The sequence below is a fragment of the Opisthorchis viverrini genome (assembly GCF_000715545.1).
Source record: "Opisthorchis viverrini unplaced genomic scaffold opera_v5_39, whole genome shotgun sequence".
In the NCBI taxonomy this organism is placed as follows: Eukaryota; Metazoa; Platyhelminthes; class Trematoda; order Opisthorchiida; family Opisthorchiidae; genus Opisthorchis; species Opisthorchis viverrini.
In genome coordinates, this window is record NW_008751696.1 from 1,098,232 (window position 1) to 1,098,521 (window position 290).

At 51.0% G+C, this 290-nt stretch overlaps 1 protein-coding gene across 1 annotated transcript in view; it reads right to left on the bottom strand.

Annotated features, from left to right (window-relative positions):
- Window positions 1-290, bottom strand: part of T265_13141 (hypothetical protein) — a gene marked incomplete at both ends in the record, with an annotated part of 5,836 nt that continues 5,546 nt past the window's right edge. Inside the window, one exon of the mRNA XM_009167392.1 lies at window positions 1-285. Within this exon, the coding sequence (XP_009165656.1) occupies window positions 1-285 (285 nt within the window). The remainder of the gene's footprint in view (window positions 286-290) is intronic.

Here is a 290-nt window from a genome sequence, read left to right on the forward strand (position 1 = left end):
ACAGCTTGGTATCTCTCGATCTGTGGTGAGTTCCAAATCAGCCAGAATTGATGAGAAGTCCGAAAGACGCTGGTAGTCTTCGTCTTCCTCTTCTTCTTGAACCCCCAAGTGACTAATCACGAAAGACCCCTGCTGCGAATCTCGCCCTTCAGCATCCACATGAGCCACTCGGTGGATGGCTTGATAGCCGGGCAAGCTGAAATTTCTCTCACGTAAGACATCAGCGGATACATTGCGAGATCCGGTATTCGTGCAGGGAGCGCTGTGACCATTGATTTCGGAAGACTGGC